A 13,578-nucleotide genomic window follows, 5' to 3' on the forward strand; every position below is an offset into this window, starting at 1 on the left:
TTTGGCCAATATTATGCTAAGTAAAGGAAGTGTCCAGGCTGGGATGCCCATTCTGGTGGGGTGCTTACTCACACCATGAATCATGTTTGTACTCCATTTCTGTATACACCTTCCCTTTCCCCTGCCCCAGTCTTGCCTCTGCTGGCTCTACTCATCTGAAACCATTCAGAATGCCCTCTTTTGGTGCTGCACACAACTCTTCCTTCTTCCACATACCAGTCCTCCAAATAGTTGAAATGGACCCTGCCATATTTCCTGTAAGCTTTTGTTATTCTTTCCCATCCTGTTGGACTCTGACTCTCATGAGAAAGAACTTTAGTTTCTTAGTCTCTCTACTGGAGTGTTGTGTCCAGAAATAAGGAGTGTGCTAACCAGCGCACAAGATAATAAAACTGCTTTCTTTGTTCTGAGTATGCTGTCCCTCTGAATGCATCATAAGATTGCAATTATGTTTTTCGTGGAGCTCAGAACACACTGTTGTTTTATACAAAATTTGTGGCCAGATATTTATTCATATATATTTACTGTCATCAAAGTGTTTTATAGGCCAGGTGCAGTGGTTCACACCTGTAATCCCAGCACTTTGGGAGGCCGAGGCAGGAGGATGTTTTGAGGCCAGGCATTTGAAACCAGCCTGGGCAACATAGTGATATCCTATCTCTACAAAAAAATTAAAAAACCTGGCTGTGATGGCATACACCTCTGGTCTCAGCTATTTGGAAAGCTGTGGCTGAAGGATTGCTTGAATCCAAGAGTTGGAGGTTGTAGTGGGCTATGATCATGCCACTGCACTCCATCCTAGGCAACAGAGTAAGACCTTTCTCTAAGAAGAAAAATATGTTAACTGCTTTAAAGTTCATATGGAACCAATAAAGACCCCGCATTGCCAAGACGATCCTAAGCCAAAAGAACAAAGCTGGAGGCATCACGCTACCTGACTTCAAACTATACTACAAGGCTACAGTAACCAAAACAGCATGGTACTGGTACCAAAACAGAGATATAGACCAATGGAACAGAACAGAGCCCTCAGAAATAATACCACACATCTACAGCCATCTGATCTTTGACAAACCTGACAAAAACAAGAAATGGGGAAAGGATTCCCTATTTAATAAATGGTGCTGGGAAAATTGGCTAGCCATAAGTAGAAAGCTGAAACTGGATCCTTTCCTTACTCCTTATATGAAAATTAATTCAAGATGGATTAGAGCCTTAAATGTTAGACTTAAAACCATAAAAACCCTAGAAGAAAACCTAAGTAATACCATTCAGGATATAGGCATGGGCAAACACTTCATGTCTAAAACACCAAAAGCAACAGCAACAAAAACCAAAATTGACAAATGGGATCTAATTGAACTAAAGAGCTTCTGCACAGCAAAAGAAACTACTATCAGAGTGAACAGACAACCTACAGAATGGGAGAAAATTTTTGCAATCTACTCATCTGACAAAGGGCTAATACTCAGAACCTATAAAGAACTCAAACAAATTTACAAGAAAAAAAAAACAACCCCATCAAAAAGTGGGCAAAGGATATGAACAGACTCTTCTCAAAAGAAGACATTTATACAGCCAATAGACACATGAAAAAATGCTCATCATCACTTGCCATCAGAAAAATGCAAATCAAAACCACAATGAGATACCATCTCACACCTGTTAGAATGGCAATCATTAAAAAATCAGGAAACAACAGGTGCTGGAGAGGATGTGGAGAAATAGGAACACTTTTACACTGTTGGTGGGACCATAAACTAGTTCAACCATTGTGGAAAACAGTGTGGCGATTCCTCAAGGATCTAGAACTAGAAATACCATTTGACCCAGCCATCCCATTACTGGGGATATGCCCAAAGGATTATAAATCATGCTGCTATAAAGACACATGTACACATATGTTTATTGCGGCACTATTCACAATAACAAAGACTTGGAATCAACCCAAATGTCCATCAGTGACAGACTGGATTAAGAATATGTGGCACATATACACCATGGAATACTATGCAGTCATAAAAATAGATGCGTTCGTGTCTTTTGTTGGGACGTGGATGCAGCTGGAAACCATCATTCTCAGCAAACTATCGCAAGAACAGAAAACCAAACACTGCATGTTCTCACTCATAGGTGGGAACTGAACAATGAGATCACTTGGACACAGGAAGGGGAGCATCACACACCGGGTCCTATTGTAGGGAGGGGGTGGGGGAAGGGATAGCATTAGGAGATATACGTAACGTAAATGTTAATGGGTGCAGCACACCAACATGGCACATGTATACATAAGTAACAAACTTGCACGTTGTGCACATGTACCCTAGACCTTAAAGTGTAATAAAAAACAACAACAAAAAAGAAAAATGTTTTATAATCCTCATGTTATTGCAAAATAGCTTATTGTATTATAATTATAATCTATAGAATCAATCCTCCTTGTTGTACTTACAGGTTGTTTCTGGATTTTCCTAGGTGAGCTCTTACAGATAAAAAGACTGTGGCCATAACTCTAGTTATTAGCATAGTGACATTAGTTTTAAATCATATCATTTGAAAATACCAGATACCTCATATGTGCAATAACAGGAGCTTATGTACCACTTTTGTTTTATAGATTTATTTTTCTTAGTAAAGTTCCTTGGAGAAAATGGAAACCCACCTCAGAAGAGTGAAGTAATAACAAAATGCAAGAGCTGCTATCTTTTGAGCGTCTAATCTGTACCAAGCACCACGGTGAGCACTTCATTTGATCTCTGCTGACTTTTATGGCAATGCTAAGGTGAAGGTATTATTATCCTCATTTTCTAGATAAGGGAGCTGAGACTTCAAGAGCCTCAGGACATTCCTAGTAAATGTAGAGCCCAGATGCAAAGCAGACCTGTTTCATTCCCATGAGGGTGGAACCCTAACAAGAGTTCTGGAACAACTGACTGCGTGAATGAATGAATGAAGGACGCTGTGGGATAGATTACGTAGATACCATCATTCACCTTTTATGAGGACGATGGAGACCTAGAGAAGAGTTACTATGTATATAAGAAAAGGGTGCTTTCTCTGGGCAGGTGCAGCCATGGGCCCGGGGTTGGCACACAGTGAGAGTACTTTGGCTCACACTTGCCACTCAGAGGCTTGACCTGCAAACGACTCTTAAGTTATGGGGTAAGCATTTGATATCAGGCCTTCTGACTTTATGATCTTCCCTCCTTCACTGGGAGGCCGAGGAGGGCGGATCACCAGGTCAGGAGATCGAGATCATCCTGGCTAACACAGTGAAATCCCGTCTCTACTGAAAATACAAAGACATTCAAAAAATTAGCCGGACCTGGTGGCGGGAGCTTGTAGTTCCAGCTACTCGGGAGGCTGAGGCAGGAGAATGGTGTAAACCCGGAAGGCGGAGCTTGCAGTGAGCCGACACTGCACAGCTGCACTCCAGCCTGGGCGACAGAACGAGACTCCGTCTCAAATTAAAAAAAAGAAAAGAAAAAAAAGAAAGCATGATGCTTCATTATATAGTCCCTCCGTTCCCAATCAGATGACACAAAATATAAACAGGATTTCTAAGCTGGTGGTGAACAAACAGGAAATACTAATTATATTTCTGAGGATAAAGATGCTGGTGATAAGACTGATAATGGCTATGACTGAATGAACTTTTACTAAGTATCTGGCACTAATGCCAAACACTTTACATGCGTTGGTTCTATTTGCCATAAATCACTCAGATGGGTAATGTCAGCCTCATTTTGCAGATGAGGAAGCTGAGACTCAGAACATCCTAATAACATTCCTAGGTTCACATAACCTATTCCAAAGCTCAGGCTCCCTGTACTCTGAGTCATGGGTACTGTGGATTGTTCTGGCACTCCCCGTTTCTTCTTAAGCCATTTTCTCTAGGAGAATCTTTTCTCTGGACATTTTTTATTTATTTTCCTAAAGTCTAAGGTACATGACTGACCAACTTATGATTTTCTTCTTTGACATACGTAAATCCTAAGGTGGCATGGGTATTTTCCCCCAAGATTCTGATGGTTTCTATTATATTAATTAATTCCTCCTTGTTGGCTATAATTGGACACAAACTCAGGGTCTTTTCCTGACTTCCAGGAGGTAAAAATCATTAGCAAATTAAAACTTTATCATCTATCTTGGCTGCCTCCAGCTGAGTGAGGCTATCAGTTATTTTTAAGGTGGTTGAACGCTCATGTCTTTGCAAACACATCCTCTGAGCCAATTCTGTGACTTGTGTTAGCAAAGCCTCATCTGTATTTTCTATGAGTTGTGGAAATGAGGGGATGGGATAGATAGGCATCTGTAGTATGTTTTACATTTTCTTCTTCTTCTTCTTTTTTTTTCTCCTGTTGTTCTTACACAAATGCTCTTCTTCTTGCTGCTTCTACCCTCTGCTCTCTGATTTCTGGGCACTGTGTATAAGCTCATGCTTATTTTCCAAGGAAAGTTTGAAATTTGTTTAAAAAAATATATCTGAGAGAAGTGGTGGGGCTGTAGCAGGGCATACTCAGAAAGGTATTATTCTGACTGTAGAAATAAGATAGGAAGGTGGCAGAAGAACAAGAGCCTACACAGAGAAGAGGGATGAGAAATTGGGGGAAGAATAAGAATTGAGGAAGAGATGTTGATGGCATCAAAAGATGAAATCTTGCAGGTATTTGTGAATTTTGTTAGGATTAGTACGGTACCATTTGTAGACTGGTACTTAGCAAAATAATGTTTTCAATCCAATCTTTAAAACCAGTTAAAGAAGTTATATGCTAAACTGTAAAACCAACAGGAGCCACATAATTTTTAAAAGCCTGTATTTAAATTTCGATTCTGTCATATATTAATTTCTGACCTTGAGTTAGTTGCTTAGTTCCTCTAATTCTGTTTCTTCGTCTGTACAGTGTGGGAAATAAAAGTCCCAATTGAGAGAAAACTGACTTCTTTATGGAATATTTTAAAAGAGATTCCTTAAGGCATTTAAGATTTTGAGACACCATTTTATCAAATAAGTAGAAATTTTATTGTATTCTTTTACAATCCAGATATTTAGGGCTTTAGGATCAAACCGACCTGATTTCAAAATTTGGCACCATTACTTGCTGGCTGTGTGACATGTTTTTTACATCTTTGAATGTCAACTTTCTCATCTGTGATACGGAAATAATAGTCACCTTCCTTGTAGGTTTAAGTGAGGTGATGCATTTCAATGTGTCAATAAAAGTGGGGTTGCATTACCTGTATGATACTGAATGAACTACAGGAAGCCAAAGAGCTCTTCAAGCTCTTAAAGCCTAGGTAATTGTAGGCTTTCATCATTATTCACAACATTTTCATGCCCACTGCGTGACTTTCTTTCTTTCTTTTATGCACTCCAATTATTTGAAATTTATAAGAGTCTTATAAATTTCTATTTGGGTTCAGATGCCTTTTTTTTTTTTTTTTTTTTTTTTTCCCAGATTTTACTCACATATTTGTCATTTTCTTCTTGTAAGACAGTGACTCAGCTTCAAAACAAAGCAAAACAAACCACCAAGAACAAAAGAAAACGCAGAATATGCAAACATAGTATTCACTGGCAGTATCTGAACTCATCCCAAACCAGGTACAGCTCATAGTTAGACCTTGAGGCTTAATTTACTACTAAAATTTTGCTAGAGAGGAATCCTGAAAAGTTGGTTTGGGAAGAGATGAATGATTGTGCAATGCTTTTGGGAAGACAGCCAAGATCTCAGCCACCCAGCAGCTGGGGGAAAGATGGAGAGGGTTGTGGGGGAAAGCCTGGAGTTTCTTACCGTGGCATCTTCCCCAGCATAGTGGTTGAGGACCCGGCGCCCACCTGGATGCCTGTCTGCCCAGCTGGAGACATTGTAAACCTTGCGATTGATGACCAGCCATTGGTCGGCCTCCTGATTATGCCTCTGGATCTCCTGCCAGGTGTACATGTTGAGGCTTTTCTTGGGCACGCTGCATTTCCCATTTGCCTCCTGCTTTGCATAGAACTCAGCTTCCCCATTTGTTATGGGTTTTCCTTTTGGCTGATGCTTCTCACCTGGGTATGACTGATTCCTTCCTACAAGGCTCCCATTGTCCCCACACTTTTCTTCAAATTTCATTGTCATTGAATCCCTAGGATTTCTGGGTTAATGCTTGAAATTTCTAATCCTCACCTCTGATTGAACCATAAAATGACTGCCTTTCTCCCTTTTCATTCCATTGCAGTATGACACCTACACTGAAAACTTCTGAGCCTAGTTGTCTTTTCACAAACCTGATAGTGAGCACCTTCCCAGCTTCTCACTTCTTTGCCTGTCCTGAATCTTTTCTGCCTCGATGAAGGCTAGGCCACCTTCCTTCCTTCTTTCTCTCTTCACTTGTCCTCTCTCTGCTGTCTAGCCTCTTGGAAGCATCCTCCTTCATCATTAAATGCTCTTTAGTAAAGAGCCTAGGCCAATCACACTCTGGCTTCATGCTGTGGCCCTCCCTGAGGGAGGAGGGACTAAGCTGTGGTCCTGGTGATTCTCCTGCACAGCATCAAGGCGTGTTGGGTTCATTAACTCTCGGACGTGCCTGTGATCAGAGACTTTTAGATGTGCTAATCCAACATATGAGCAAAAGCTTTCAAAATCTCCAGGATGACACGAATTGGACTTGGGAAATGTTCTTTTGACAGCTGTTATTTATCCCGAGGGCCTTTCAATTCTTTCAAACTTTTGTAAAAGAAAGGTTTGAATTACAATACATTAAATAAGCCAGGAACAGAAAGGGAAACATCGCATGTTCTCCCTTATTTGTGGGATCTAAAAACCAAAACAATTGAACTCATGGACATAGATTGTAGAAGGTTGGTTACCAGAGGGTGGGAGGGGCAGTGGGGGTTTGGGGGAGTGAAGTGGAATGGTTAATAGGTACAAAAAAAAAATAGGAAGAATGATTAAGACCTACTATTTGATAGCACAACAGGGTAACTATAGTCAATAATAACTTAATTGTACATTTTAAAATAACTTAAAGAGGATAACTAGATTGTTTGTAACTCAAAGGATAAATGCTTGCGAGGATGGATACCCCATTCTCCGTGATGTGCTTATTTAATATTGCATGCCTCTATGAAAATATCTCATGTACCCATAAATATACACACCTACTATGTACCCAAAAGCATTACAAATACAAAAAAATAAAGAAAGGTTTGAGTTTCATTTTACCAAAAAGCACATCAACATAAACTGGTTTTCTCTCTTGTGATTTCCCTTTGAAAGCTGTTTAAATCTGTCAGCACACATAAAGGTAATCACAACTGACGTTTACAAAGCCGTTGTCACATGTTTGATCTGATTTAAGCCTCAGTTCAATCTTTTGAGGGAGGTGCTATTACTGCCCCATTTTCCAGGTGAGAAAACATGGACGGAAAGCCTCTCAGGTAACATTCCAGGATCACCTTGTGAGTGAGAAGTGAACTGGTGCATTGATCTAGATTTTCTGATTCCAAATCTCCAGCTCTTTCCCTCTGTTTCCCACACCTCAATCTAGACATTTGTAATAATAACTCTGTGGTTTATAAACAAAGTGGAAGAAATAATTTCAGGGTGGTGGTGGGGGGAAGGGTCTTAATTTTAAGGAAAGAGGCTACATAAAATAGAAAAAATATATTCTCACATTTGGGAATCTGTGCTAACTTAATTATCAGTGTTTCAGTTCAAGATTTATGTAGAAGGAGATTTATTTCAATATTATTTATAATTGTTAAAATCAGAAATGATCTAAATAGTTAGCAATAAAGACTGTGTTACTATATAATAAAGTGTATATATACTCAATATTATGTAGATATTAAAATAAAGTATAAAGTATGTATACACTGAATATTATATAGATACTAAATAGGAAGTTTTTAATGGCATGGACTCCTGCTTGCCATATAAAAAAATTTGTCAATAAATTGTATTTACTAGATGCTATATGATTGGAAGGAAATATGCCAAAATATTGCATTATTTCTCTTTGCATTGAAATATTATTCAATATTATTTTCTTTATTTTTTGTGATACTTTCTAAGTTTTCTACAAATTAGTATGCTACTTTTATAATGTAAAAGGCAGTTTCTTTAATAAAAATAGGGAATCAAAGAAAGAAACTGATTTTGAAGCTCGGATCATATTTTGGCTTCCCCATCATTAGCCGTGGAAGGTCAGGCAAATGACTTATGTAGGCTTTAGTTTCCCATCTGCAAAATGAAAGAATGAGCCCAGATTTCAGCATTGCATTAAATTAACTTAGGTGCTGTGGTATTGACAGAAATCCCCTGTACTATGATTTCTGAATGGGAATTTTATAAATCCGACATATGCACACTGAATATTTGTAATTCCCAGGCGTAAATTCAAGACAGCTCCAGAGTTCCAGTATAAGTGAGGTTTTAGGGCAAGAATCTGGTTGGAAGTTTGGTGAGGGCACGTCAGGGGCTTGTCCAGAGGAGTCGCCTGGTACTTTAAGTACACTTAAGAGAATGTCGTTTTGCCGTATCGTGATGATACGGTTTGAATGTTTGTCCCCTCCAAGGGTGATGTTGAAATTTAATTGCCATGGTAACAGTATTTAGAGGTGGGGTCTTTAAGAGGTGATTAGGCTATGAGGGCTCCATCTCATGGGTGAGATTGGTGCTTTTATAAAAGGGCAAGTTCAGTCCCCTCAAGCCCTCTCTGTCATCCTATTGCCTTCTGCCCGGTAATGACATGGCAAGAAGGCCCTCACCAGATGCTGGCACTTTGATATTGGATTTTTCAGCCTCCAGAACTGTGAGCCAATAAGTTTCTATTCATTGTAAATTACCCAGTCTCAGGTATTTGCATGCAAAGTGTTTGGAAGACTCAGAAAATATTGGTAATGAGAGCTTTCCTAGCAAAAGCCCTCTGTATGCTTGGCAACCTTAAAATATTCCTTTTCATATTGGATGCAGTCAGTTAGAATATGGGGATATGTTAGCTATGTTCAATTTTTCCCCAAAGCCAAAAACAAATGTCCTAGCATCACAGAGAACTGACCCCTTCTCAGTAACCACTCCCCACCCCCTTCCCCTGACTTCTTTCATTATATTTTAATGCTTCCTGGTGGAAAATTTGGTCAATTCCTTGCCTCAGATGTAATGCTGAAGATTATAATGGTTACAAAAAGAAGTGTTTAAACCAAAGTTCTTTTAAGGAGAAGATTCTGAGACGTGAATCCCACACTGAGCTTTTTGAAAAGCAGGCATCTTTTGCTGATTGAAGGTGAATCATTCATTCATTCATTTATGAATCCATCCACCAAACCCGCCTGGAGTGGCTTCCATGGGCTAGCATTGTGCCTCCAGGACTTCTCACCATCTTTAAAACTATTGGGCCATTTTCCTATCATCTCATACAGGACAGCAGAGTAGGGGTTACTGTGACTCAAATCTGTGTATTCGATTACTTAAGATACTCAAGGCAGTATCCCTTGGCCAAAGCAGTTTGACCCTCAAAATCCCAGTGCCCCTACTTCTCAGCCTGAAACTGGTCAGAGGTATTATAGAAGTTTTTCCTGCTGCTGAGAGCCATCTTGCCTTCATATAATTTATTACGTTTTCACAAGAACTCATTATTTTTCTGATGGCTACACTAGATAACTTGGAGATGAGAGATGAACAAAACTTTCTTTTCTCTGTACCAGGAGCCGCTGAAATGAAACAAAACAAATAAAGAAAACCCATTGCCCAACTCCCTCCATTCCTAAGCACGTGGTTTCTTTGTAGAGAGCTAGATTTCCAGGATTCAAAATCCAGGACCGCTGCTTCTAGTGCTGTGAACTGGGACAAGGGCCTTAACCTTCCTGTGCCTCAGTTTCACATTTCTAAGAGATGAAGCCAATAATACTAATGCCTAAGAGACCTTCCTTTGTAGAGATTAAATATGTTAATTCATGTATCATGCTTAGGAGAATACCTAGATGTCCTAGAGGTAAATGTTAGCTACTGATACCATTTATTTATCTCCGAGTCAGCATATTACTCAACCTCAGCAATGTTCAGTGGGCACATGCAGTTGCCGGGCAATGAACTCTGAATTTAATAATTCAGTGCTCCTAAAGGGAGTGGGAATACAGTCAGTCAATGGGCAAGAAAAAGAGACAAACATGTATTAGTCCAATAAAAGAAGTGGGAGAAAAAATATCAAAGCGTTCAACACAGACTGAAGAAGCACACTGGTCTTTCCTTCTCCCACGGACAAGGGCTTGATTTTTGGAATCACAGTTGTCCCACTTTGAATCTTTCTCCTTGAGGCTCCTTGACTCCTTTTAAATTAATAAATGAACATTCTCCAGCTCTGCAACGTCATGAATCAACCAAAAGATCAAGTTAAGTTTATGGACAATTCTATAGTAACGCCCTCAAAATCAAAGCATTGTTCTTTCTGGTAAAAAATGGAAATCATTAAAAAGAATTCCACAACAAGCTCAGATGCCAGCCTGTGCCATTTGAGGTTCTGAGGATTCAAACTCTGTAATCAACAGAGAAAGATCTTTTTTGAAGATAGCAAAGAGAGCAAGAAAGCACCAGTGTTAGCATAAGAACTGTTCATGTCTCTTTTATGCTACTTCCTTCTAAAAAGCTGTGCCTCTTTATGTGAGGCACTTACCCTCTCTGAACTTCAGTTTCTTTCTCTGTTCAACAAGGTATGATACCTATTCTGCTTATCTTAAAGGGCCGTTGTGAGGCTCAAAAGAGACAACGAATGTAGAAGTATGGTTTTAATGCAGAATTCTGTTATTAAGTTAATAATAGTGTTAATGCCATTAAAAGCAAAGGCAAAAACAGCAGTTACTTTTGCACCAAGCTAATATTATTATGATAACTGTGATTTTACAATGAGTACAAGATTTTCTACGTTCTCCATAGGAACTATTCCAGCTGGATCCACTGTGTCACACAGAGAAAAACATAAGCTTTCTTCTTAGCTACAGAACCAGATAGAATGTTGGACTGAACAGAAAAGGATTCTTCTGTTGGCTCACTATTTACCTATCTTTTTATAATGTGCTTTGAGCTCCTTGAGATCTACTTTGGATAAAATAGCTGCATGTGAGTGCAGCTATTTTTATCAGGGGTTGATTTGCTCATTATGATCAGGGCCGATCTGCTCCCCAGATGGATTCATTTAACTCGGGGCACACCCTGGCTCTGTGTGTATGAACACTGTAAACTGCACTCCCATTTCTTCCCAGGGCAGCTGTTCCGAAGTGCTGCTTTATAATTTCAACAAAGTTTGTTTGAAAAACACTCCAATTAGCTACTGGTGCCTTGGCTTAAAAGAGTCTCATTGTCTCAAAGCAGACATTCAGGAAGGACTGCTTTAGCTGTGCTGACAGCCTGCTATTGGCTGGCCCTGGTCCTGCCATGGGCAGGATTCAAGTGGGGCAGTGTGGCCTTGTTTTCACACAAACTTAAAGCAATCATTTACTTCCGTGGTCTCAGCTGCTGCCTTATCTCATGGGGGAAAAGGAGAAACAGAGGCCTATTCTCAGGAACACCCAAAACAGTGCTCAACTAGTCAAGTAAGAGACAGGGAGGGGTAGAGGAAAGAGAAGGGGATTAAATTCCAACATCCAGGAGGGCAGGGACTTTGCCTGTTTTGTTCATCACTGTTTGCAGAGTCTGGCATAAAATTAGGTCCTCACTAAATATTTGCTAAGTAAATGATTAATGCATGAATGAATATCATAGTTTCAGGTTTGCCAATGACCTTTAGCTGGTCTCTTAGGTACACAATTGGTAGAAAGAAAGTGAAGAGAAGAGACATTTGTCATGCATTTGCCATGCATCCCTCATGTTTACTTACCTCTTAATTTTACTTAATTCTCACAATAGTGGTATGTGATAAGTGGTGTGTGACATGTTACTTAATTCTCACAATAGTAGTGGGTGATAAGCGTGAATGCCATTTCTCTCAAAGGACAAATCAGGTTCAAAGAGATGAAATCTCCTGCAAGGAGTTAGTTAGCTTAAAAGGTGTGGAGATGAAGATGACGTCTTAAAATTTTTCCCTGAATACTCTCTAATATTTAAGGAAAATAAATGTACACTCTAGGGTTCAAGCTTCAAGTGGCTTCAAGTGATTGGTTGATGCAGTTTTACTTTAAAACTTCATGGCTATTTTGCTTCCTGCTCAATAATATCCAGTTTAGCCTCACTTCAATTTTGGGAAATGCTGTAGACTCATCCTATAGTTTCATGAGGTCTTCGGCCCATGGTCTCTCAGTCATTTAAGAACAAAGTAATTTGGTTTAATTTTCCCCAACATTTTATTTTTTAAAATTTCAAACCTAAAGCTGCAAGAATAGGGAAATGAATACTTACCTTTCCATCATCTAGATTTACGAGTTGTCAGAATTTTACCATATTTGCTTTATTTATTTCACATTGCATGTGCTATCAGTCAATCAATCAATCATTTATCTGTGTCATTATTCATTTCTGTCCATTCATCCTATGCTCTCTACCCATCCATCTATTTTCATTCAGTTCAACTATCCACCCATTTTTTTTTTTCTGATTCATCTGAGAGTTAGTTACTGACATTGTGACACCTCGTCCCTAAGCACTGTACAGTGTATTATTTTTCACAGATAATTAATATCCATGATATTCACTGCTTGGATATCTAGGACATGTATCTGCAGGGTAAATTTCTAATGTGAAATTGCTGAGTCAAAAGGTGAAAATATAGGCAGTTTTTTATATGGCCTTCCATAGGGGTTGTATCATCTTATACTGTCAGTAGCAATGTATGAATTTCCTGTGATGAGGCTTTGAGCTTCCTCTGAGGCAGAGCCCAGTGTTGTCGGATTGAAGCTGGGTATATATTGTGTTGCATGGTATCTTTAGGGCGCAGGGATGCTTGCCACTTGGCACTGTGGCCTTGGATGCTTTGGGGAAGTTTGCTCTGCTGAATCAGCAGTCCTGGAATAGACTGCTGGAAGTAGCAGCACATATGGTTGAAGATTGCCACTTAAAAATAATTTTGTTAAAGCCAGTGATAAAAATCATCCTTTCTACCAGGGTAGACTGCTCCTATCACCCTGTCCTTGGAATGCCACTGCCCGTGTTACACCATGTCCTGGCTGTATCCCTGCCAGATCCCAGAAAAATCCTGCCTAGCCTCAGACTTCTTTTATGTGCTCAGAAATCAAGCTCTTGAATTCTTCCAGGGACCAGATGGTCTCCAAGAACTTTAAATGTGTCTGTGTATTCAGGATTTCTTGTAGTCTCAATCTGTTCTGAGTATACTGAACAAGAAATAAAGTTACTCGCCAGGCGCCGTGGCTTGCGCCTATAATCCCAGCACTTTGGAAGGCTGAGGCGGACTGATCACGAGGTCAGGAGATAGCCCATCCTGGCCACCATGGTGAAATCCCCTCTCTACTGAAAATACAAAAATTAGCTGGGCGTGGTGGCGGGCACCTGCAGTCCCAGCTACTCGGGAGGCTGAGGCAGGAGAATGGCGTAAACCCAGGAGGTGGAGCTTGCAGTGAGCCGAGATCATGCCACTGCACTCCAATCT

The 13,578-nt window shown here is 39.8% G+C and overlaps 2 protein-coding genes across 2 annotated transcripts in view; one reads left to right on the forward strand and one right to left on the reverse strand.

The window, feature by feature from the left end:
- Nucleotides 1-6,395, reverse strand: part of LOC126936101 (putative fatty acid desaturase 2-like protein FADS2B) — a 38,710-nt gene extending 32,315 nt beyond the window's left edge. Inside the window, exon 1 of the mRNA XM_050758543.1 lies at nucleotides 5,796-6,395. Within this exon, the coding sequence (XP_050614500.1) occupies nucleotides 5,796-6,122 (327 nt within the window). The 5' untranslated portion in view covers nucleotides 6,123-6,395. The remainder of the gene's footprint in view (nucleotides 1-5,795) is intronic.
- The window catches only part of LOC126936113 (olfactory receptor 5M1), a 270,162-nt gene that overhangs the window by 122,134 nt on the left and 134,450 nt on the right, over nucleotides 1-13,578 (forward strand). Inside the window, exon 2 of the mRNA XM_050758559.1 lies at nucleotides 2,618-2,736. The gene's annotated coding sequence lies outside the window, so the exon portion shown is untranslated. The remainder of the gene's footprint in view (nucleotides 1-2,617; nucleotides 2,737-13,578) is intronic.

This window comes from Macaca thibetana, chromosome 14 (assembly GCF_024542745.1).
Source record: "Macaca thibetana thibetana isolate TM-01 chromosome 14, ASM2454274v1, whole genome shotgun sequence".
Taxonomy (NCBI): domain Eukaryota; kingdom Metazoa; phylum Chordata; class Mammalia; order Primates; family Cercopithecidae; genus Macaca; species Macaca thibetana.